This window comes from Macaca thibetana, chromosome 5 (assembly GCF_024542745.1).
Source record: "Macaca thibetana thibetana isolate TM-01 chromosome 5, ASM2454274v1, whole genome shotgun sequence".
NCBI classification, from domain to species: domain Eukaryota; kingdom Metazoa; phylum Chordata; class Mammalia; order Primates; family Cercopithecidae; genus Macaca; species Macaca thibetana.
Window position 1 is genome coordinate 91,239,753 of NC_065582.1, and position 26,161 is coordinate 91,265,913.

General features: G+C 35.9%; 1 protein-coding gene across 1 annotated transcript in view; it reads left to right on the forward strand.

Annotated features, from left to right (window-relative positions):
• Positions 1-26,161, forward strand: part of STPG2 (sperm tail PG-rich repeat containing 2) — a 671,851-nt gene that overhangs the window by 395,796 nt on the left and 249,894 nt on the right. Inside the window, exon 12 of the mRNA XM_050791352.1 lies at positions 6,537-6,652. Coding sequence (XP_050647309.1) covers positions 6,537-6,652 — 116 coding nt within the window. The remainder of the gene's footprint in view (positions 1-6,536; positions 6,653-26,161) is intronic.

Below are 26,161 nucleotides of genomic sequence, written 5' to 3' on the forward strand. Positions count from 1 at the left end.
ATATGTCATGCCCTACAACAAGTTCAGCCAGAGGCCAGCGGAGTAACATTTCTAAAGCTATAGAAGGAGAGCCAATAAACCCTGTGAGCTGTAGATACTAAAGCCAGATGAGGAATCCCTTAATTGTTTGGAAGTAGACATTATTAATGTAAAAAATTCCACTGTTATTAGTCTTGATTAAAATTAACCAGTAGTATGAGTATGTCTTATCCAAAATGACTGGGACCAGAAGTGTTTCAGATTTCAAAGTTTTTAGATCTTAGAATATTTACATTATTTATACTCAACAGTTCAGCATCCCTAATCTGAAAATCCAAAATCTGAAATGCATCAATGAGTATTTTCTTTGAGCATCATGTTGATGCTTGAAAAGTTTCAGATTGATTTTGGAGTACTTTGGATTTCAGATTTTTGGGTTAGGAATATTCAACCTTAGTTGATGAGAAGCTTTGAAAGGGAAGAATCCTGCTGAATTCTCACAGTAGTCTGCTGTCTCTTATTCTAGTAGGACATAGGAACAAGGTTAGAGAATATTTACATTACATGATTACAGGATCATAGTGACCAAAGAAAACTATAAGGGTGAAGAAAAACATTATTATTTAGATTTCAATCTATATATAGATTTTGGTTTACTAAAAAGGAGGACAAAGGTTACTGAAATAGTCAATGATTAATCTAACAGTTTTTGTTTAATCTCCAATGAATGTAAAAAATGTTTGATGACATCAAAGCATGAAAAGTATTGTATCATTCATTTCATCTATAAAATACATTTGCTTTAGGATAGAGAAGTTGCTCATTTAAGTTGTAAATGAAATATTAATCTTTGCTTAATTGACTCCTCACTAAATAAATAATGTAGGCTCCTCTTTCTGGAAACTCTAAACTCTGTGAGTCTAGCTTTTTCCTAGCAGACCTATACAGGTAAAGATGTTAGCAGCAGATTCAAATCCAAACATATTTGGAAGCCTTACAATTTTTAAGAAGTTGAGAAAAATGGCAAGTAGTCACAATTTAAATGGTATAAATTAGTGATTTTCTTTAATGTTTGTGAAGAATTTAGTTTAATTAAATCAAATGTTTTAATTATTTTTAAAATGAAGTTGATATTTTATTGAAAGGACTTTATGTAACTTCATCTGTGATGTGACATGTTTTAGCATTATCCTGATTTGTACATGTAATATTCCCAGAGATAAGTATCAGTCTTGACAGTGGGAATGCCTTGCTAATTTAGCCTTGATAGAGTGGTGCTAATTTAGCCCTGATAATGGTGATCTAAGGGAACTTCAAATATATGTTGAGACTTATTCTATTTTTTTGCCTTGATAATTTTCTTGGCAATATGGCTGTAAGTCTTTACATAAGAACTGTGAAGTATAAAACCGAAATTTAATTATGAGAATTTGCTACTAATATTTCAGGACAATTGTGAAACATTCTGTTTACCTTGAAGACAACTTCATATTTTATTATTTGGTAATTCTGTTCATTCTTAAAAATAATTCATATGTTGCATATTTAGGTACTGCCTACTCAAAATGGTTTTAGGGGAAGGGTGATTATCCTTCCTTCCAGCTGGTTCCTATAATTCACACAGAAACTGTATTACACTCACATTTATGACTGGTGAAAGTTATTCAAATTTACCTACAATGTACTTACGTTATCGCAGAGTGGAAGGATCTTTTTTATAGCAGCAGTTGAAAGACTTCACTTGACAGAGCTTATGGATGCACATTTTGATAAGTATGTATTAGAGGTACACAGATAAACAGACATTGCTGTCTGAAGAGATATTTCAGTCCAGCCAAATCCATACGATTTTATATTTATATGTCGTAACAGTGACAGCCTTATAGCTTAATCGGTTCTAGGAACACATGTTTTAACAGGTGCATGGTTTAGGTAGATGCCAGGAGATGAATTTCTCAGTTTACTTAGTTTGGAGTGCATGAAAATAGTCAATTTCTTAGGGGCTTTGTACACGATAACTTCCAGATACTCTATAATAACTTTAAGATATCCTTGAATATGTAAAATCTTATTTCTTAAAATATGTAATATTTTAATTCCATAATTAAAATAAAATATGTAAAATATGTAATTTTGTTTTTGAACAGATAGTTAAAGGGGATGGCGAAAATAAACATGGGTATTTTGTTTAAAATTTGTGTAGTATTGGGACTCTTTTTTCTCTTGTTACCTATAGTTCAATTTAATAGACTGTGCAGTTCTGTGGTCATAATCTGAAGTGCCATTTAATCAAATCTAGTCTTAGAGGTAGTGGAAGAACATTAAACCTAAATGTGTCTCTGGCATTGATGATGATACTTCTTTGTGTACTAGTCTTTTCTCTTTGCTATTACTTCATTTGTAAAGCTGAAGAATAAAATCAGTATGATCAGTATGAGAAAATGTGTTCCATAAATGTATAAACTTTCTAAATGACATTTTAAAATCATGAAATTTCAATGGACAATTTCCTAAATGATTTTTAACCCCTGTTTTAAAATTGTACTTTAAGGTCTGGGATACATGTGCAGAACGTGCAGGTTTGTTTCATAGATATACACGTGCCATGATGGTTTGCTGCACCCATCAATCCGTCACCTACGTTAGGTATTTCTCCTAATGTTATCCCTCCCCTAGCTTCCACCAACCCCCACAGGCCCCAGTGTGTGATGTTCCCCTCCCTGTGTCCACGTGTTCTCATTGTTCATCTCCCACTTCTGAGTGAAAACATGTGGTGTTTGGTTTTCTGTTCCTGTGTTAGTTTGCTGAGAATAATGGTTTCCAGCTTCATCCATGCCCCTGCAAAGGACATGAATTCATCCTTTTTTTATACCTGCATAGTATTCCATGGTGTGTATGTGCCACATTTTCTTTATCCAGTCTATCACTGATGGGCATTTGGGTTGGTTCCAAGTCTTCGCTATTGTGAACAGTGCTGCAATAAACATACGTGTGCATGTGTCTTTATAGCAGAATGATTAATAGTCCTTTGATTATATACCCAGTAATGGGATTGCTGGGTCAAATGGTATTTCTGGTTCTAGATCCTTGAGGAATTGCCACACTGTCTTCCACAGTGGTTGAACTAATTTACACTCCCACCAACAATGTAAAAGTGTTCTTATTTCTCCACAACCTCTCCAGCATCTGTTGTTTCCTGATTTTTTTAATGATCACCATTCTAACTGGCATGAGATGGAGATGGTATCTCATTGTGGTTTTAATTTGATTTTCAGTAATGACCCGTGATGATGAGCTTTTTTTCTTACATTTGTTGGCCACATAAATGTCTTCTTTTGAGAAGTGTCTGTTCATATCCTTTGCTCACCTTTTGATGGGGTTGTTTTTTTCTTGTAAATTTGTTTGAATTCTTTGTAGATTCAGGGTATTAGCCCTTCATCAGATGGGTAGATTGCAAAACTTTTCTCCCATTCTGTAGGTTGCTTGTTCACTCTGATGATAGTTACTTTTGCTGTGCAGAAGCTCTTTAGTTTAATTAGATCCCATTTGTCAGTTATGGATTTTGTTGCCATTGCTTTTGGTGTTTTAGTCATGAAGTCTTTGCCCATGCCTATGTTCTGAATTATATTGCCTAGGTTTTCTTCCAGGGTTTTAGTATGCTCATATATGGGATATTTAATTGTTAGTAGATTTGTGTCACCTTCACATGAAAAAAAGTATTCATAGCAAGGATTATTACATTATTTATAATTTTAGCTCATTATAAAGCAAACAACTTATGAAATCTGAGATTTTGTAGCTTTATTTATAGAAGTTGTTTTTTTCTGAGGCCACTCTAATGTACCAAGATGTTCATATTGAAGGGACAGAAACATAGGTTTTTGTTTTAAATTACTCACTGTTCCTGTTACGTTCCATTTTTGCCCTGTAGCATTGGTTGACATTTCATAGAGACTGAGTTGGCACAGGGCTGGAAAATATGCAATTATAAGAATCACCTACTCTTGAATTTCCCATTATATACTAGCCATGATTCAGGCAGACTTTTCATAGGTGTTTGATTTGGAATGAGAAGTTTTCTTCCTTATGACCTGTGATTAAAATGTGACATTTTGGTATCTAAAAAGAAGATAGTTTCTGCATAATCTAGCTGTGAATCAGAGCTGATGAAGCAATGTAAGTCTTTGACCTGTATCATATAAGCAATAGCGTATGTAATTGAAAATATATTTTAAGACTGAGTATGATAAGCCTTTTTTTAATTTAAAAAATATTCTGTAGCTTAAAGCAGGCTAAGTGCTAAAATGCAGCAAGATGCATATTGAGAAGTTTTGTTTCACGTAATGTTCCTCAAAGGAATTCCAATAAAAAGAAATCTACAATTGCATTTGAATAATTTATTTTCTTTTAATGAGTTATAACTATGAATGTAAATAATTATCAGTTGCTGTAGCCTGATGGTAAGGGCAGAGAATAGACTATATTTCTTCACAATTGAAAATGAAAGATACAGTTACAATAGTGTTTGGATAATAACCTTACCTGTTGCATTAACCTTTATAAATCTTTATGGTTAAAACTACAGTTTTCAATTAACTGACTGCGGAATAATGATATACCCAGCTTCGGATGATAGTTTGTGTTTTTTTTAATTCTGAGTACTGTGGTTGATGATATATTTTCCCTTGCATAGTTTGTGTATGAATGTCTGTCAGTAAAGATGTTATGTATGTATATGTGCATTATTCTTCTGCACTGTAAATATAAATTATATTATTCCAAAGTTGTGCACGCTATTGTTTTATAGTAAGATGACATTGGCAAAAACACTTTCCTTATCACTTGGCATATCAAAACACATTAGCTTCCCACAAGGAACTTCAGATAGCTATATCTTAATTGAACTAATTTAAAATGACTGGGCTAGAGCCTGGATGTCCTCCTTTATTTTAAATACCAACTTTTCACTTGATATATCAAAATACATTAGCTTCTCACAAAGAATTTTAGATACCTATATCTTCATTGAGCTGATATTAGAATGATTGGGCTAGAGCCTCGATGTCCTCCTTTATCTTAAATTTTGAAATGTCCTATATTAATGAAGCTAAAAACATTTAAAATGTTTCATACGAACCTATTAATTTTAAAATATTTTAGATTTTAAAGCATCAACAAGAATGTATTTGCCAAAGCAGGTAGATTGAATTGCATGCTTATTAGGGAAATATAGAGAAATTTTTTGTATTTTATTAATATCATTATATCCAGTCTTCTATTTCACTGTTTATATTTATTGTCAATATTCTATGACCAAAGGTTTTATTTTCTCTCCCCATACGTTGCCTGTCTGATGCCCCCTAATTCAATTTCTTTCACTACCATTCTTCTAAAATTATATTCCACATATTCTACAGTGTCCTTCCTAAGTCTTCTCTCCTTTTGAAACATATGATATAGTATACCTCTAACATTCTCTTGAAACACAAGGTTTGGCATGTGATAAACACTCAACAGTATTGTTTAAAATATGAATGAGGAAAAAAATTACCTCTCCCTGTCTTCTCTCTGTGAAGTCATACTAGCTAGGTTCCATTCACTAGACCACAGGGTCCTGTATCCCTGGGCCAAGGACCTATACCTGTCAATGGCCTGTTAGGAATCAGGCTGCCCAGCAGGAGGTGAGCAGAAGGCAAGTGAGTATTACTGCCTGAGCTCTATCTCCTGTCAGATCAGCCTGACATTAGATTCTCATGGGAGCTCGAACCCTATCCTGAACTGCACATGCGAGGGATCTTGGTTGTACACTCTTCATGAGAATCAAGAATCTGCCAGAATTTACTTTCTAAACTACTACTTTTCATGACTATTTAATCTAAAACTTTTAAGAGCTACCCATTGTCTATGAAAGTGGTTCTCAAAAGTTTTTAGAGATGTTGTGAATGAAAATAATTCAAATATTTTCTACTTGGACTTTACCTACAAATTATCCTCTGGTCACTTCTGTAAGAACTTGGGGGCATTAAAGAATACAAATTGGAACCCATTGGCTTAAGTACCGAAATCCTTATTTAGGTTTAGGCCCTGTTCCATGCAAACCATCTGTTTACTACGTTTGATTGCTCCATATACATTCCTTCTTTGTGTTTTGATTTCTGTAATGTTTAGTGCCCAGAATGCTATTAAAGCACCTTTCTGCTGTATTTCCAAATACAGTTCAAGCCCTAACTCCTCACTGAACATGTGAATGAATATTTAGGATATAGGAGTGAAGCATCTTCATTCATGATGTAAAAGTGTATTGAGAGAGTACTGCTGTTTTCTCTTTTCTGGAAATTATTGCTGTAATATATTTAATTATTAGGTAAACAGATGCCACCACCTTATGCTTATCATATTTCAAAGACATAAACCAAATGATTTTAAGCATTCAAAAATAATGGGTTCAAATGAAAGCTAATTTTATACATTCAGAGCACAAACCTAATATTCATATGACCAAAATCAATAATTTTAAAACATACTTTATCATAATTTTTACATTTGTTATCTCTCAGGTCCTGCAGCATACAATCCTGTTTTAAGGAAATCTTGCCCCATACCCTTATTTGTGAAAGCATCAAAGCGCTTTGAAGAGTCCAAAGAGATTACTCCAGGCCCGGCAACATATGAGGTTTGTCAATATTTCCTTCTTATCAATGACACAAGAATAGAATTAATTTCTAGAAAGCACTACGAATGGATATATTAAAGTCATTTCCATATATTTTATTCACATTGCTGATTAATGAAAATATTTTGACTAAGGAGATTTTTGAAGATGTAGTCTGACATTTAAAAATAATTATTTAAGAATTTAAGAATTATTTAAACAACTTTTCTATCTCTAAATATGCTTTACAGTATTCATATATATAATTTATTTATATTCCTACAAATATTAAAGTTCACTTGTTTACATACTTGTTTGTATCCATACGTTGAAATCTCTTAGTATTTATTGAAATAATTGTTTATCAGATAGCTTACAAGAAAGCCCTGTGGATCGAATAAAATTGTGTGTTGATCTTTTATTTTCTTTTAATGAACATGGATTCTGTACCTAAGTTCATAATAAATAAAAGTGTCTTTTAAGTTATGGACCTTCTGATCATAACCTGAAGGATTTTAGAAACTGTGTTCACAATAGTCCTTTATTGCCCTTTTGAGAGTTAGAATGAAATAGGTTCCCCATTCCTACCCTACTAACTATTGAAAGTAAAATATTTTATAGTGATATGTAACAATTAATTTAAGAATTAATTCTGAGTGCAAACCAAAATGAGTGTTCCTTTTTGGGGCTAATGACAAGTTTATTTATATTGAATATTTGTTTTTCTTCTTACTTAAAATGTCACAATCTAAGGCCAGGCACAGTGTCTCATGCCTGTAATCCCAGCACTTTGGGAAGCTGGGCGGGCAGATACTTGAGGTGAGGAGTTTGCAACCAGCCTGGCCAACATGATGAAACCCTGTCTCTACTAAAAATATAAAAATTAGCCAGGCATGGTGGCATGCACCTGCAGTCCCAGCTACTCGGGAGGCTGGAGCAGGAGAATTGCTTGGATCTGGGAGGCAGAGGTTGCAGTTAGCCAAAATCTCACTACTACACTCCAGCCTGGATGACAGAGTGAGACTCCTTCTCAAAAAAAAAAAAAAAAAAAAAAAAAAAAAAAGAGAGAGAAAGAAAAAGAAAAAAAAGGTAAATAAAAATAAAATGTCACAATCTAAATACTTTTCAGCATTCCATCCAAGGAGAAAATAAAAGAAATGAAAATGAGTAACTGAAGAATTGTTATCCTGTTGGCTGTTGATTCCTCCAAAAGACAATGACTAATCCCTGCTGGTTAAGCAAAGCTAATTTTATTAGACTTACTTCAGAAAGGGAGAATCTCTCGAGAGTATTAGTACTATTTTCGAAGGTGGAAGTCAAGGGAGGGTATTTATATGATTTTAAGATCTATGCTAGGTGACTTAAGGCAAGTCTTGTAAATGGGGAACTGATGAGGACTGGACAAAATTTATGACATTTGTTTACTTTAGATTGATGAGCACAGTAAGGGAAGGTCATTAAGTATTGATTAATAAGGTATTGGTCTTGATAAGTTGGGTATTTTAGTTGTTCATAGTTTGATATTATTAAATCATATTACATCTTTAGTTGAGCAATTTCTCTCCTTAAAAAAACTCATTTTAGTGTTACCCACAAATAATAAATTTCAGCCAATCTAATGGTATCCTTTTTCATTTTGTGATGCATTCTATGTAAAGGATGTTCCCACTAATCTTTCTAGTATTTAAGATATTCTTGCTTTTACTTTCTTAATATTTTATGAGTTTAATGTCATATATTTATACTTTATGATAGGCATTTATTATGCAAAATTATTTCCCATGTCAGAGAACACATTTATGGGTTTTATAGTGTTGTTTATTAAGGTATTCTTGAAATTTCAGACTATTATATCCTGTATTTACTGAACCTCAAGATAACATTTCTGTTGAGAACTGAGTCTGTAATTTTTTTTGGCTTTTCAACACCAAATTATTTCCTTGGATAATTAAAAACCTTTTTCAATAAATACTTTTTTGATAATTTTCCTTCTTTAAAGAAATTACTTTTAAGTTGATAGGTTAATAAATTACTAGGTCTCTTTATTATTAACTTGTTCTTTCATTTTAATATGGCACTCTCTCATGACTTTAGTAAGTTTAAGTTGGTGACTCTTGAGAACATATTTACCATAAACATTTTACTTTTTTTTTAACAGAAAAAGATAATTCTAGAAATGCATGATATTGATTTAGAATTGCAATTCAGTTATACTTGAAAATTACTTAAATGTATGATCTGCCATTGAGATAGTTATACATTTTTAATGTCTTAGGTCCACAAAGATCCCCAACTATCCAGTACGGGTGGCCCATACAATTATATTTGCAAAAATCTGGAGGCTTCTTAAATTGTACACCCACATTTGTAATGTCTGCTTGCTATTTTCTTTTTTTTTGTAAATTCTCTCTTGAGTTTCCCAGATAGAATTAGTTCTCTCCCCATTTTTGATGGGTGGAGGAAGGTCAGAGTTGCTTTTGGCATATATCTTATTTTGCCCATTTTATTTCAATTATTAGCTAAGCTGTTTGTCTCTTTTGCTCCTTCTAGTTGTTGGTATTTATTGGATTACCATCATTGATCTTTTTGAAGATCTAATAAAAGCTAGGGAGAAAATGTGTGTATGCTCATAACAAAAAATGTGCATACAATTTTAGAAGGTTTATTAATCTATAAAAGTTCACTTATAATTTCAACTGAGAACTCTCAGTATTACATTATGAGTTTCAAGAAGGCAATGATTTATTTAATTGTATATTATTCAGGTTTCACCCACAGAATCTGGCACCTAATAATATATTAGTAAATGTTTATTGAATAAATTAGCAAAATGGAAAAGCTGGATTTTCTTTTCATAAATCACTAATTTTTATCTAGACATAAAATTTTCCTCATTGACTTGTTATCAGTGAAAAGAATATGTATATATTCTTTTAAAATAACAGTAAATTTTATTGATTCATTCACATTCTTTTGTTGAATCAGTCTCCTGACCAAAAAATATTTTAAGATTTAGATAAGGCTTCAAATACAATGATCAAGTCAAATATATTGACTTTTTATTTGCTTCAAATATATTGATTTTCAGAAATTTAAATTAGATAGTCACTATGTGAGAATATTTTAAAAAGCTAAACAGAAGAAACTTCAATGAATTTCACGTTATAAAATCCTTTAAATATTAGAAAAGATTTAAATATATCTCTTAAAAAAGCAAAAATTCTGCTGAAATTAATTGAAGTTCAATAACACAATTCATTTTATGAGTATAATTTTTAATTTTTGCAGGTTACATAATTGCTTGAAAAATCTCAATTAGAGATTAGTTTCAGAGTGAATTTTTAATAGCAGAATTGGGTAAGACAATATAAGTGAGATAAAATATTACCATGTATAAATCCAGAACATGTCGGAATTGGAATCACACTCTAGGTTTAGTTTATTACTTATTTTCAGTTCTAATTTAAAAATTGAGATTCTTATTGTTTATTACAATAGATTAACACCTTTTTATTAAAGTCAACTATATTTTAACAAAACATTTATTTGACTGTTATTTTATAAACTAGAAATTGATGCATATGTGTGATAGTACTAATTAATTCAATTGAGTCATTTACTTTCTATTGCTTTGAAATTCTTTTGACGAAAATTGTGCACTTAGAAGTTTGAATTCAGACTTCACATCACGTTTTAGACTGATAAATATCCCATGAATATGAAAACTTAGAAAGGGCACAAAAGAACAAACTTTAGTGCAATTAATTTCATTTACACATCTATTCAAGTAGTACAGAAATTAACAAAGGTATATTTTTATGAAAAGAAAATTTTACTCAAATTAAATGAAAAATTATAAAGGAATTTATTTAAAAAATCCTTTTGTTAGCAGATTACCCACTTGTCTAAAACCCTCATTCTGGGTAATTTTAAAGAAATTTAAATTTTAAATTTTAGTAGATATTGTTTTTTTGTTTTTAAATTACAGAATACAATAATTTTATACTACAGAAATGAGAAAATGCATTAGCATGTATGCAATTTAATTATATTTTCACTAAAAATAGAAAAAAGTATTTTCTGTATTGCTTATTCTCAGAAAAATAATGTAAAATGGCAGAAAGATCTTTAAAAAGTTTTCAATTTTTCTATTATTATAAATAGCCCTATAAGGATGGTTTTATACCTGATCATTGTTCCTACTTAAGCCTAATACCTTTAATTACCTGCTAGATCTCATTTGCTTCATCTGCTCAATGATGTTGTACCAGCAATTTCTCCCTTTACTTCATTTTTTCCTCTCTGCCAAATCATTCATGAAACATACAACCATTTTGCATTTCGTCCAATCTAAAAATATCTCTCAGCCTCATTTTTTCCTTCAATTAAAACCTTGTTTCTATATTTTTTTTCTTTAAAAAGCTACTCAAAGTACTAGCATGCATTCATTGTTTCCATTTGCTTTTTTCTTATTCTCTTTCAATTTGATACTTATAAGGCTTTCTCCCCAACTACTCCACAGAAATGGCTCGTTAATGACTTTCATAAATCTTTTGTGCAATCCTGCAGTAGATCCTGTGTTGAATCTCCTTATTTTACTTAACCTAGCAGCAGCATTTAATATAATGGATAATTCTTCTTGGAAATGTTCACCCTTCCCCGAGTTGGGTTTTCAGACTACCATTCTCTCTGTGTCTGAGTTGGTTTTGGCTGCTTTAACAAACTACCAGAGACTGAGTGGTTTATAAACAACAAAATTTTATTTCTCATAGCTCTGAACACTGGAAACTCCTAGATAAAATTTAGTGTTTTGTGAGGACCTTCTTCCTGATTCACAGACAGCTGTCTTCTTGCTGTGTTCTCACATGGCAGAAGGGCAAAGGAGCTCTCTTTTATAAGGGCCTAATTCCATTCATGAAGGCTCTACCTCAGGACCTAATCATCTACAAATACCAGCTTTCTAATACTATCACGCTAGGGGTTAGGATTTCAACATACAGATTGACAGTAAGTAGAGATGGGAACAAATTTTTTAGGGCATTAGTCTCTATATTGGTTCCTACAAGCTACTTGCAGGAGATAAGGGGGTGCTGGGTATATATGTGTCTAGTCTGCCGTTATCTGCTTTTATCAGAAGGGCCGCAGTTCCTATGCTTCATATATTATATACTTGCATAAAATTATGTTAGAAAAAGAGTTCCCCTATTTACGAATAAAAATAAAAATTCAAAGCTACAGTTACAAGGAAAAGGTAGATTCATTGGATCAAGAGAAAATAGTATAAATTGCACTTTGATCACTTGATAGCTCAGATACAAGGATAAAAACTACTATAAATGTAGTGCAAACATATATTGAAGAAAGCATTTATTACAGTACTTGATATACAGTCGGGCCATATGTTATTGTTACTGTTACCTTTGTTTCATGGCTATATTCATTTATTTCTAGTTTATAAATATGATCCTAGTCTGGTATAGGTTCTGAGTCCAAAAATGAAAAATCTCCATTCTCAAATATATAGCAATCTTTTAAGGAGAAACTATAAGCATTTTAATTATAATAAAATAATTATTGTTTGTTAACAGGTGAAAGGTACCAATATGATAACGAATTTCTGCGTTTGGTGCAGTGGCTCACGCCTGCAATCCCAGCACTTTGGGAGGCCAAGGTTGGCAGACCACCTGAGGTCTGGAGTTCTAGACCAGCCTGGTCAACATGACAAAACCCTGTCTCGATTAAAGATAGAAAAATTAGCCAGGTGTGGTGGCGTGCACCTGTTGTCCCAGTTGCTTAGGAGGCAGAGGCACGAGAATCGCTTGAACTTGGGAGGTGGAGGTTGCAGTGAGCCGAGATAGCACCACTGCACTCCAGCCTGGGTGACAGAGTGAGACTCCAGCTCAGAAAAAAAAAAAAAAAAAAAGAATTTCTAGGTTAGACAAAGGGAGTAAGACTTCAGAAAGTATTTTATATGAAATATAAAAGAGTAATGGGAATATTTTTACTTAGGCAAGCCAATGGGGCTTATTCTAGGCAAAGGAAACAGTATATGCAAAGTCAAAGAGGCACTGGAGAATAGAATATCCTTGTCAAGCTTACTGTTAGTATTACTAAAATATAAAATGAATAGAATGATATTAGATATGTAGATAGTATTAGATCACAAAGCATATCAAAAATACACAGTTTTAATTTTTCTCCTCTGAACTATAGACACCAAAGATTTCTGAGCAGAATTATAATGTTATATATTAATACAAATCAAGCAATACCCAGTGTTTTTTAAAATATTTTAAGATATTTTTTCCATATTTTTTCTTGATAGATTGCTTATAAGGAATGATAAAGCATGATTTAAATTATATATGCTTTTTAATATTGAATGACAGTTTCTAAGTTTATTACTACTGTTCATATTATCTTTGTAGAAAATTTTCAATTGTAGCTATGAAATGTATTTTAGAATGTAGCCTAAACTTCTCCTTTCACAAACTCAGTTTTATACTATAGTTTCAATGTTTGTGAGACAGTATTTTATATTATTTGAAAATGTGATTTAAACTTTCAGTTTTAGAAATTGGTTTTGCACTTCAATTGTAAAGGTCATGGCACATTACTTAATACCCCAAAGTGAATGTTTAAAAGCTACCTGTCATTTGTCATTCTAAAAAGGTCTTTGACTCTCCATGGACTACAACCTTGCTTTAATTCTCTTCCTTCATTTCTTCTGACAGAACTCTTGATATTCCTTTGAACTTCCTAAGTCATTAAATTTTAGGAGACATATTATGTTCTGTCTGGGAAAATCTATTTTCAGCCTATGGTATTAGGCCTTGGGATATCTGTCAGAGGTATGATCTTCTCTGGGTTGTGTTGAGAGGAATCCAGACATATTATGTAAATAGTTCTTGTATCAGAATAGAGAAAGCTCTTTGTATCTTAAGGATAACTTTCCATCCAGAAAGATCATTTGGATGATTATATGTTATGGATCCTTTACATGGAGTTCATAAACTCTTTCATGGTGTGATGGTTAATACTGAGTGTCAACTTAACTGGATTGAAGGATACAGACTATTCAAAGTATTGATCCTGGGTGTGTCTGTGGGGGTGCTGCCAAAGGAGATTAACATTTGAGTCAGTGGGCTTGGAAAGGCAGACCCACCCTTAATCTGGGTGGGCATAATCTAATCAGCTGCCAGCACAGCTAGAATATAAAGCAGGCAGAAAAATGTGAAAGGATAAGACCAGCCTAGCCTCACAGCCTATATCTTTCTCTCATGCTGGTTGCTTTCTACCCTCAAACTTCAGACCCTAAGTTCTTCAGTTTTGAGACTCAGACTGGCTCTCCTTGCTCCTCAGTTTGCAGACAGCCTATTGTGGGACCTTGTGATCATGTGAGTTAATACTTAATAAATTCCTCTATTTATATGTATATATATATACACACACACAAAAATATATTATACTAATATACTATATATATACTATTATTTATATATACACTATATAAAGAGTTTCTGGGCTGGGTGCAGTGGCTAATGCCTGTAATCCCAGAACTTTAAGAATTTCTGGGCTTGGCGCAGTGGCTCACGCCTGTAATCCCAGAACTTTGGGAGGCCGAGGTGGGCAGATCACCTGAGGTCTGGAGTTCTAGACCAGCCTGGTCAACATGACAAAACCCTGTCTTGACTAAAGATACAAAAATTAGCCAGGTGTGGTGGCATACACCTGTTGTCCCAGCTGCTTAGGAGGCAGAGGCATGAGAATTGCTTGAACTTGGGAGGTGGAGGTTGCAGTGAGCCTCCACTGTATTTAGTATATATATACTATATATAGTGTATATATATATATATATATACTATATTAGTGTATATATACTATGTATACTACACTATATATAGTGTATATATAATATATATATGCTAACTATATATACTAAGTATACATAATAGTATATATACACTATATATACTCTATATAGCCAATATAGTGTGTATATACTACATATACTACATATACTATATATATACTTTATACTAAATATATAAAAATATATGTACTAAATATATAATAGTATATATAGTATAGTATATATAGTATAGTATATATAGTGTATATATACTATATTTACAATATATATACTATATATATCCTAAATATATATAATAGTATATAGTGTGTATATATAGTATATATATAGTATGTATTATATATAGTATATATATCCTATTAGTTCTGTCCCTCTAGAGAACCCTGACTAATACAGATTTTGGTAACACAAGTGGTTCTAGAAGAGTAGAGTATTAAGGATAGAGTTCTTTTGCTGGTTTTGGGGTTTCTGGAGTTGGTTACTTAATATGATTAGATCCCAAAATGGTAAGACTATACTTCTAATAATATGGAGAACACTGATAGTCCTTGGCATGAACTGTTTAGAGAGTTATGCAAAATAAATGCATTTGACACTCCTGATTCACTGCTTGTGAGAAGCAAGGAGTCTATGACTCTATGCATAATACTTTTGACCATATGTGGAGAATCAAGGGACATAATGAAGCTGGTTGGTTGCTCCAAACTTCAGTGGACAGAGTGATGAAAGAAAACGATGAATCTAGGGATTCTAACTCCCAGCTTCAGAAGCAGATACTCAGTCTCAAATATGCTAAGATTGCCCTGAGTGAGAGTCTTACCTCCTACAGAGAAAGACCTGAAATTGTGGAAAAACAGACACAGCTCTTATCATGCAAGTGGCTGACGTGCAATGAAAGGTGCATGCACAGCCTCACCGGGTGTCTACTGTTAAAGTGAGGGCATTGATTGGAAAATAATGGAACCCTACAACTTTGAACCGGGATGTGTGGGAGGACCCTGATGAAGCTGGGGACACTGAGCTTGTAAATTCTGATGAAGCTTTTTTTGCCAGAACAAACAGCTTCACCATCTCCAGTAGTGGCAATATCTCCTCTTTGATCCATGCTGCCATCAGCCATTCCACCTTTGTCTCAGGAGATAAACCCTGCACTGCCTGAGGCAACAGTGGGGGCCTCCAGTGAGGCTGTTGCCAGGCAAGATAATGTTGATTCTCTTTAGGAGCCACCCCTAATGCCTCCATTTGCTTCTAGACCTATAACTAGATTAAAGTCCCGGCGGGTCACTAGAGGTGCGGTTGAGAGTGTGACCCATGAGGCGGTGTGTTACACTTGAAAAACCTGCTTGGGTTTTTAACTTAACAGAAATCTGGAGAACAGGCATGGGAATGGATATTAAGGATGTGGGATAATGTTGGAAGGAACATAGAGTTGGATCAGGCTGAATTTATTTATTTGGGCCCACTAAGTGGGGACTCTGCATTTAATGTTGCAGCTCAGGGAGTTAAAAAAGGTTCTAATAGCTTATTTGCTTGGTTAGCTGAAATATGGATTAAAAGATGGCCCACTGTAAGCGAGCAGGAAATGTCTGATTCCCTTGGTTTGATGTAGAGGAAGGGATCCAAAGGCTTAGAGAGATTGGAAAGGTGGACTAGATTAGTCACTTTAGACCTTCTCATCCCAGCTGGGAGGGCCCAGAAGATATCCCTTGAACAATGCGTTGTGAAACAGATTTGTGAGGGTAGTACCTGCATCTTTGAAGAGCTCTGTAATTGCTCTTCTCTATACGTCATAGCTAACAATGGGAACCACCGTCACTCAACTACAAAATTTAAATATAATGGGAGTAATTGGATCCCAAGGTGGCAAGGGCCAAGTGGTGGCACTCAACTGTCAAAGGCAAAGTGGACGTAACTACTGTAACGGACAGCAGAGACAAAGCAGCAGTCATCAATAGTCTGACTTATGTAGAGCTATGGGATTGGCTAACTAATCATGGTTTTCCTAGAAGTGAAATTGACAGGAAGCCTACTGCATTCCTACTTAATTTATATAAGCAGAAACCTTCTAGGTCGAATGGACAAAAGACTAATTTGAATTATAAAAACAGAATCATGGCCCCTCAATCAATTTCCAGACTCGAGCAGGTTTACAGACCCAGAACCCCTTGAATGATGGGGAGGCCGGGTCCCCTGGAGGGAGGACCCCACTACACTACCGACAATTTATGCTGTTAATCTTTTTTCTGTCCTTCCCCATGGAGACTTCTGGTTAACTGTGCATTGGGGAAAGGGAAATTATCAGACATTTTGGAGACTACTAGACACTGGCTCTGAGCTGACATTGATTCCGGGGGACCCAAAATGTCATTGTGGTCCTCCAGTTAAAGTAGAGGCTTATGGAGGTCAGATGATTAAAGGGGTTTTAGCTCAGGTCCGACTTACAGTGGGTCCAGTGGGTTCTTGGACTCATCTTGTGGAGATTTTCCCAGTGCCAGAATGCATAACTGGAATAGACATACTTAGCAGCTGGCAGGACCCCCACATTGGCTCCCTGAATGGTAGGGTGAGGGCTACTATGGTGGGAAAGGTCAAATGGAAGGCATTAAGAGCTGCCTCTACCTAGAAAAATAGTAAATCAAAAACAATATTACATCCCTGGAGCGATTGCAGAGATTAGTACCACTATCAAGGATATGAAAGATGCAGGGGTGGTGAGTTCCGTCACATCCCCATTCACCTGTCCCATTTGGCCTGTGCAGAAGACGTATGGATCTTGGAGAATGACAGTGGATTGTTGTTGTGGGAGGAACAATACAGTTGGCTCCCGGAACTGAAGCCGGGACAAACCGGTTAGGAAAATCCCTGCCAGAGGTCATAAACATGTCACAAGAGTAACTGAAATAGCTCGGATGGCGGGAGATGGCAGGAACCAATCAAGAACAGCCAACTCACACTGTTCAAATATCAACCAATCCCAAGCCTGCGTCGTTCAAAAAGACCCCTATGACTCTGTACTTGTTTACTGCTGACTATAAAAGACAGTTCCGGACCCTCCTCTGGGCTCTCGCCCGACACTCGGCCGGGGGTCCAGGTTCGAACCTGCAATAAAGATCCTTGCCGCTTGGCTTTGACTGCAGTCTCTGGTGGTCTTTGGGGAATAAACGGACTGGTTGTAAGCTTAACCAAGTGGTGACTCCAATTTCAGCTGCCGTACCCAATGTGGTTTCATTGATTTGAGCAAATTAACACATCTCCTGGTACTTGCTATACAGCCATTGACTCAGGAGATGCCTTTTTCTCCATTCCTGTCCATAAGGCCCACCAGAAGCAATTTGCCTTCAGCTGGCAAGGCCAGCATTATACTTTTACAGTCCTACCTCAGGGGTATATCAACTTCTGACTTTGTGTCATAATGTTATTCGGAGAGACCCTGATCACTTTTCACTTCTGTAAGATATCACACTGGTCTATTACACTGATGTCATTATGCTGATTGGATCCAGTGAGCAAGAAGTAGGAAACACACTGGACTTATTGGTGAGACATTTGCATGCCAGAGAATGGGAAATAAATCTGACTAAAATTCAGGGGCCTTCTCCCTCAGTAAAATTTCTAGGGATGCAGTGGTGTGGGATCTGTTGAGATATTCCTTCTAAAGTGAAGGATAAGTTGCTGCATTTCACCCCTTCTACAACCAAGAAAGTGGCACAATGCCTACCGGGCCTATTGGCATTTTGGAGACAACACATTCCTCATTTGGGTGTGTTGCTCTGGCCCATTTGTCGAATGACACAAAAAGCTGCCATCTTGGAGTGGAGTCCAGTAGAGGAGAAGGCTCTGTGACATGTCCAGGCTACTGTACAAGCTGCTCTGCCTCTGGGGCCCTGTGACTCACCAGATCCAATTGGTTGTGGTATCAGTGGCAGATAGGGATGGTTACTGGAGCCTTTGGCAGTCCCCCATAGGTGAATCACAGAGGAGGTCTCTAGGATTTTGGAGCAAGCCCCTGCCATCTGCAGATACCTACTTTCCTTTTGAGAGACAGCTCTTGGCCTGTTACTGGGCTTTGGTGGAAACTGAACGTTTGACTATGGGTCATCAAGTCACCACACGACCTGAACTGCCTATCATTAACTGGGTGCTTTCTGACCCATCTATCCATAAAGTGGGTCATGCACAACAGCATTCCATCATCAAATGAAAGTAGCATATAAGTGATCAGGCTCGAGCAGGTCCTGAAAGCACAAGTAAGTTACATGAAGAAGTGCTCAAATGCCCATGGTCTCCACTGATGCCACACTGCCTCCTCTCCCCAACCTGCACTGATGCATCTTAAGCAGGCACCGCCCGAAAGTGGACAACTGTGGCACTACAGCCTCTTTCTAGGACATCCTTGAAGGACAGCAGTGAAGAGAACTCTTCTCAGTGGCAGAACTTTGAGCAGTGCACCTGGTTATGCACTTTGCCTGGAAGGAGAAATGGCCAGATGTGCGATTATATACTCATTCATGGACTGCAACCAATGGTTTGGCTGGATGGTCAGGGACTTGGAAGAAGCATAAGAAAATTGGTGATAAAGAAATCTGGGGAAGAGGTATGTGGATGGACCTCTCTGAATGGTCAAAAAAGGTGAAGATATTTGTATCCCATGTGAGTGCTCACCAATGGGTCACCTCAACAGAGGAGCAGTTTAGTAATCAATTAGATAGTATGACCCATTCTGTGGACACCACTCAGTCTCTTTTCCCAGCCACCTCAGTTATTGCCCAATGGGCCCATGAAAAAAGTGGCCATGGTGGCAGTGATGGAGGTTATGCATGGGCTCAAGAACATGGACTTCCACTCACCAAGGCTGACCTGGCTCTGGCCACTGCTGAGTGCCCAATTTGCCAGCAGCAGAGTCTAACACTGAGCCCTCAATATAGCCCCTTTCTTCAGGGTGATCAGCCAACTACCTGGTGGCAGGTTGTATTGGAACTCTTCTGAAAGGGCAGAGGTTTGTCCTCGCTGGAATAGACACTTACTCAGGATATGTGTTTATCTATCCTGCACGCAATGCTTCTGCCAAGACTATCATCAGTGGACTTACAGAATGCCTTATCCACTGTCATGGTATTCCACACAGCATTGCCTCTGACCAAGGCACTCACTTTATGGCTAAAGAAGTGTGGCAGTGGGCTCATGCTCATGGAGTTCACTAGTCTTACCATGTTCCCCATCATCCTGAAGCAGCTGGACTGATAGAATAGTGAAATGGCCTTTTGAAGTCAAAATTACAATGCCTATTGAGCACTTTTTAATGTTTGTTGGCTATTCGTGTTTGTATATCTTCTCTTGAGAACTGTCTACTCTCATCCTTTGCCCACTTTTTGATGGGATTGTTTTCTTTTGTCTTGCTTACTTGTTTTAAGTTCCTTGTAGATTCTGAATACTAGTCCATTGTCAGATGTATAGATTGGGAATATTTTCTCCCACTCTGTGGGTTGTTTGTTTACTCCGCTGATTATTTCTTTTGCTGTGTAGAAACTTTTTAGTTTAGTTAAGTCCCACCTATTTATCTCTATTTTTGTTGTGTTTGCTTTTCTGTTCTTAGTCATGAAGTCTTGGCCTAAGCCAGTGTCTAAAAGGGTTTTTCCAATGCTATCTTCTGGAATTTGTATGGTTTCATGACTTAGATTCAAGACTTTGATCCATCTCGAGTTGATTTTTCTATAAGGTAAGAGATGAAGATTCAGTTTTCTTCTGTGTGTGGCTTGCCAATTTATTACAGGACCATTTGTTGAATAGGGTGACCTCTCCACACTTCATGTTTTTGTTTGCTTTGTCAGAGATCAATTGACTGTAAGTATTTGGCTTTATTTCTGGGTTCTCATTTATGTTTCATTTGTCTGTGTGCCTATTTTTATGCCATTAACCTGCTGTTTTGGTGACTGTGGCCTTATAGTATAGTTTGAAGTCGGGTAATGTAATGCCTCCAGATTTATTCTTTTTGCTTAATCTTGCTTTGGCTATGTGGGCTGTTTTTTTGGTTTCATATGAAATTTAGGATTTTTTTTTTCTAGTTCTATAAAGAATGATGGAGTCTCCACACACAATGCAGTTTGATGGGAACTGTATTGAATTTGTAGATTGCTTTGGCAGTGTGATCATTTTCACAATGTTGGTTCTATGTATCTATGAGCATGGAATGTATTTCCATTTGTGATGTCTTTGATTACTTTCAGCAGTGTTTCATAGTTTTCCTTGCAGAAATCTTTCACTTCCTTGGTTAGGTATATTCCTAAGTAGTTTTTTTTTTTTTGCATATATTTTAAAAGAGGTTGTGTTCTTGATTTGATTCTCAGCTTGATCAGTGTTGGTGTATAGCAGACTACTGATTTGTTTACATTAATGTAGTACCCTGAAACTTTGCTGAATTGATTTTTCAGTTCTAGGAGCTTTTTGGGTTTTCTAGGTATGCTGTCATCTCATCAGTGAACGGCAACAATTTGACTTCCTCTTTACCAATTTGAATGAAGAAATAAATTTCCTTCTCTTGTCTAATTGCTCTGACTAGGACTTCCAGCACTGTGTTGAATAGAAGTGGGGAAAGTGGGCATCCTTGTCTTGTTCCAGTTCTCAGGAAGAATGCTTTCAACTTTTCCTCATTCAGTATAATGTTGGCTGTGGGTTTGTCATAAATGGCTTTTATTACCTTAAGGTATGTTCCTTCTATGCCAATTTTGCTGAGGGTTTTAATCACAAAGCAATGCTGGATTTTGTCAAATGATTTTCTGTATCTATTAAGATGATCATCTGATTTTTGTTTTTAATTCTGTTTATGTGGTGTATCACACATACTGACTTGCAGATATTAAACCATTCCTACAACCCTGATATGAAACCCACTTGATCATGGTGGATTATCTTTTTTATATGCTTTGGGGTTTGGCTAGCTAGTTTTTTTTTTTTTTTTTTTTTTTAAGGATTTTTGCATTTATGTTCATCAGGGACATTGGTCTGTGGTTTTCTTTTTTTGTTATGTCCTTTCATGGTTTTGCTATTAGGTCAACATTGGTTTCATGGAATGATTTAGGCAGGATTCCCTCTTTCTCTGTCTTTTGGAATAGTGTCAATAAGATTGGCACTAATTCTGCTTTGAATGTCTCGTAGAATTCAGCTGTGAATCTGTCTGCCTCTGGACTTTTTTTGTTGGTAACTTTTTAAGCACCATTTTAATCTCGCCGCTTGTTACTGGTCTGCTCAACATTTCTATTTTTTTCTGTTTTAATCTAGGAGGGTCTTATATTTCCAGGAATTTATCCATCTCCTCTTTATGTGTGTAACGTTGTTCATAGCAGCCTTGAATGATTTTTTTGTATTTCTGTAGTATTGACTGTAATATCTCCCATTTCATTTCTAATTGAGCTTATTTGGATCCTCTGTCTTCTTGATTAATCTGACTAATGGTCTATCAATTATATTTATCTTTTCAAAGAGCTGGCTTTTTGTTTGATTTATCTTTTCTGTTTGTTTGTTTGTTTGTTTCAGTTTCATTTAGTTCTGCCCTAATTTTGTTCTTTTGTTTCTTCTGCTAGCTTTGGGTTTTGTTTGTTCTTACTTCTCTAGTGCCTTGAGGTGTGACCTTAGATTGTCTATTTGTGCTCTTTTAGACTTTTTGATATAGGTGTTTGATGCTATGAACTTTCTTTTTAGCACCACTTTTGCTGTATCCCAGATGTTTTGATAGGTTTTGTCACTATTATCATTCAGTTCAGAGTCTTTTAATTTCCATCTTGATTTCATTATTGACTCAATGATCATTCAGGAGCAGATTATTTAATTTCCATGTATTTGCATGGTTTTGAGGGTTCCTTTTCGAATATATTTCCAATTTTATCCCACTGTTGTCTGAGAGAGTACTTGCTATAATTTGATTTTCTTGGATTTTTTGATACTTGTTTTGTGTTCTATCATATGGTCTGTCTTGGAGAATGTTCCATGTGCTGATGAATAGAATGTATATTCTGTAATTGTTGGGTGGAATGTTGTATAAATATCTGTTAAGTTCATTTGATGCGTGGTATAGTTTAAGTCCATCTGTCTTGATGACCTGTCTAGTGCTGTCAGTGGAGTACAGAAGTCCCCCAATATTATTGTGTTGCCGTCTATCTCATTTCTTGATCTAGTAGTATTTGTTTTATAAATTTGGGAGCTCCAGTGTTAGTGCATATATATTTAGGATTGTGATATTTTCCTTTTAGAGTAGTCCTTTTATCACTATACAATTTCCCTGTATATCTTTTTTAACTGTGTTTCTTTAAGGTTTGTTTTGTCTGATATAAGAATAGCTGCTCCTGCTTGTTTTGGTGTCCATTTGCATGGAATACCTTTTTCTACCCCTTTACCTTAAGTTTATATGAGTCCTTATGTGTCAGGTGAGTCTCCTGAAGAAAGCAGATACTTGGTTGGTGAATTCCTATTCATTCTGCCATTCTGTATCTTTTAAGTGGAGCATTTAGGCCATTTACATTCAATGTTAGCATTGACATGTGAGGTACTATTCTATTCATCATGCTATTTGTTGCCTGAATACCTTTTTTTTTTTTCATTATGTTATTGTTTTATTGCTCCTGTGAGATTTATGCTTTAAGGAAATTCTATTTTGGTGTATTTTAAGGAGTTGTTTCAAGGTTTAGAGCTCCTTGTATCAGTTCCTGTAGTGCTGGCTTAGTAGTGGCAAATTCTCTCAGTATCTGTGTGTCGGAAAAAGATTGTACCTTTCCTTCATTTATGAAGCTTAGTTTCACTGGATACAAAATTCTTGGCTGATAGTTGGTTTTTTTTAAGGAGGCTAAAGATAGGACACCAATCCCTCCTTGCTTGTAGGGTTTCTGCTTAGAAATTTCCTGTTAATATGATAGGTTTTCCTTTTTAGGTTACCTGATGCTTTTGCCTCACAGCTCTTACAATTTTTTATTTTGCCCTGACTTTAGATAACCTGATGAACTATGTGCCTAGGCAATGATCTTTTTCAATAAATTTCCTAGATATTCTTTTAATTCTTGTAGTTGAGTGTTTAGATCTCTATCAAGGCTGGGGAAGAATTCCTTGATTATTCCCTCAATTATCTTTTCTAAACTTTTAGATTTCTCTTCTTCCTCAGGAATACCAATTATTGTTATGTTTGGTTGTTGAACATAATCCCAAACTTCTTGGAGACTTTGTACATTTTTTTAAATTCTTTTTCTTTGTCTTTTTCAGATTGGGTTAATTTGAAAGCCTTGTCTTTGAATTTCTGAATTTTTTTCTTTTCCTTGTTCAATTCTATTGCTGATACTTTCCAGTGCATTTTGCAATTCTCTATGTGTGTCCTTCATTTCCAGAAGTTGTGATTGGTTTTTATTTGTGCTATCTATTTCACTTGAGGGTTTTTGTTTTTGGTTTTGGTTTTTTTTTTTTTCATATCCTGTATCATGTTTTTGATTTCTTTAAGCTGAGCTTCACCTTTCTCTGATGCCTTCTTGACTAGCTTAATGGTCAACCTTCTTAATTCTTTTTCTGGCAATTCAGAAATTTCATCTTGGTTTTGATCCACTGCTGGTGAGCTAGTGTAATCTTTTGGGGGTGTTGAAGAACCTTGTTTTGCCATATTACTGGAATTGTTTTTCTGGTTCCTTCTCATTTTGGTAGACTATATCAGAGGGAAAACCTGGCACTTGAGGGCTGCTGTTCAGATTTTCTTTTTGTCCCATGGGGTGCTCCCTTTATGCAGTGTTCTTTCCTTTCCCCAGGGATGGGGCTTTCTGAGAGCATGTTATTTCTCTTCTGGGTCTAGCCACACAGTCAACCTACCAGGCTCTGGCCTGGTACTGGGGATGTCTGCAAAGAATCTTGTGATATGACTCATCTTCATGTCTGTCAGCCATGGATAGCAACGCCTACTCCTGGTGAAGGTAGCCAGGAAGTGAAGTGGCCTCTGGGAGGGTCCTTAAACCTTGTTATGTGCACTGGTTTTGTATCATTTTGCCTCCAGCCAGGAGTTGGTGCTTTCAAGAGCAAATCAGCTTTGGTTGTATAAGAAGATTCAAGCTTGCCCTAGGGTTAGGTGGTGGGTGGGGACATAGAACTTTCAAGGGATTAAGTCCTTTTTCTTGGGCTACCAGGGCAGGCAGAGAAAGATCATCAGGTGGGGGCAGGGTTAGGTGTGTCTGAGCTTAGACTCTCCTTGGGCGGGGGTGGGGGGGCTTGCTGGTTCTGCTGTGAGAAGTGGAGTTGTGGTTCCCAGTCCAATAGAGTTATGTTCCCAGGGGGATTATGGCTGCTTCTGCTACATCACACAGATCACCAAGGAAGTTGGGGAAAGCCGAGAGCCACTGGCCTCACCGAGCTCCCACACAGCCTGTACCCCAAAAGGCTGGTATTACTTTCAGCATGCCCCCACAACAGCACAGTTTATTTCCAGGCAGCTGGTGAACAGGGCTTAGAACTTGCCCCAGGCTGTAAGACTCCCAGCTAAGAAAGCAAACTGACTTACTCTCCCATGGGACAGTTCCTCAGCTGTCCCATGGAACCTACAGTGGTAATCCATCTTCTTCAAAGGGTCTGTGGATTATCTCGGCTTTCCTGATACCTTCCTTTGGTAGTTCTTAGAGAAAAAGTTCATAATGTAGGTTTCCACATGCTGCTCTGTCCATCCAAGTGGGAGCTGCAAGTTAGTCCTGCCTCCTAACTACCATTTCAAAAGTCACACTAATTACGTTCTTACAGGATATTGATACTTGGGTGCAATAATGTTTCATCTTCATGGATTCTGTCACTGATATTGACCTAGTCGTTTCTGAGAGGATTGATTCAACCTGTTTAAGTGCCTGGTTAACAATTCTACTCTTGAAGAACAGTGGGTGTGGCAACAAAATAATGTGTTCTTCTACTCACAGTTTTTCAGAGTCCCAAGTTTTGCTATTTCCCTTTATCTTTCTTTCTTTTCTTAATGCAGCTTTCTTTCTTAGCTTTAGGGGAAGTTGAAAGAAGAAATATTAATGGAATCATGTAAATTAACAGCCACAAATCTAAACAAATACCATCTATATTCAACCAGGGTTGCTTAAACAAGCTTGAGCACCTAAACTCTCTCTTTCTCCAGAGTGAGCTGGTTGCCAGATATGTTATGGAGAGAGATGTTAGGTGATTGCTTTTCTCAATACTGGTTAAGAGTGTTGGACCTTGGAGCAGATTGTCCCTGTCAGTTTGTGTAATCATTATACATCAGGAATGATCCTTGGTTTATATACATAGGACCTATTGCCTACTCTTGGTTGTACTATATTAGTACTGACTTGCCCATATAGATTTCTGGTTTTGCCCTGAGGACTAAAAGTGGCTTCCTTCTGGCTACCTCCTGTTATCAGTGGCCTACAGTTTTGTAAGATCGTCCATTTTGTTTCCTGGAAAACATTAATTTCTTGATAATTGACTCTGATATGATAGCCTGAACTTAATTATCATGAGTCTGAAATATATAAGTCATTTTGAGTAGCTGTTGTCAGTAAAATGTAAAAAAAATCAATTACTCTAATTTACTGAGAAAAAAGGTGATGATAGTTTTCACCTTGTAAAAGTAAAGTGCTACTTTTGTATCTTTAATTATTGGAAGCTGTATTTAAAAAGTGCTGGTC